General features: G+C 63.1%; 1 protein-coding gene across 1 annotated transcript in view; it reads left to right on the forward strand.

The window, feature by feature from the left end:
* Positions 1-173: 173 nt before the first annotated feature.
* ETH_00043095 (uncharacterized protein) overlaps positions 174-371 on the forward strand; it is a gene marked incomplete at both ends in the record, with an annotated part of 1087 nt that continues 889 nt past the window's right edge. Inside the window, one exon of the mRNA XM_013375114.1 lies at positions 174-267. Within this exon, the coding sequence (XP_013230568.1) occupies positions 174-267 (94 nt within the window). The remainder of the gene's footprint in view (positions 268-371) is intronic.

Raw genomic sequence — 371 nt, forward strand, 5'->3', positions numbered from 1 at the left:
ACAGCAACCCCAGATCTGCGGGCCATTGGAAAGAATACTTTTCTGCAGAAGGAAGGCCTTATTACCATAATGAATTAACTGGAGTTACAACTTGGGAAAAGCCCCTGGAGTTCCTGCAGGGGCCCCCCCCGGGGCCCCCGGGGGCCCCCCAGGGGTACGGGGGGCCCCACCAGATGGGGCCCTACGCAGCCATGCCCCATGGGGGCCCCCAGGGCGCTGCTGCTATGGACGACGCTGCAGCAGGAGCTGCTGGCAGGGAACAAAGCGGTTAGCTGCTGCTGCTGCTGCTGTTCTTGTTGCGGAGGCTGGTGTTGCTGGTGGTCTTGCTGCTGCTGCTGCTGGCGGTGCTCTTGCTGCTGCTGCCGCTGCTG

Source organism: Eimeria tenella, genomic scaffold (genome assembly GCF_000499545.2).
Source record: "Eimeria tenella Houghton genomic scaffold, Eth_scaff2527, whole genome shotgun sequence".
Lineage (NCBI taxonomy): Eukaryota > Apicomplexa > Conoidasida > Eucoccidiorida > Eimeriidae > Eimeria > Eimeria tenella.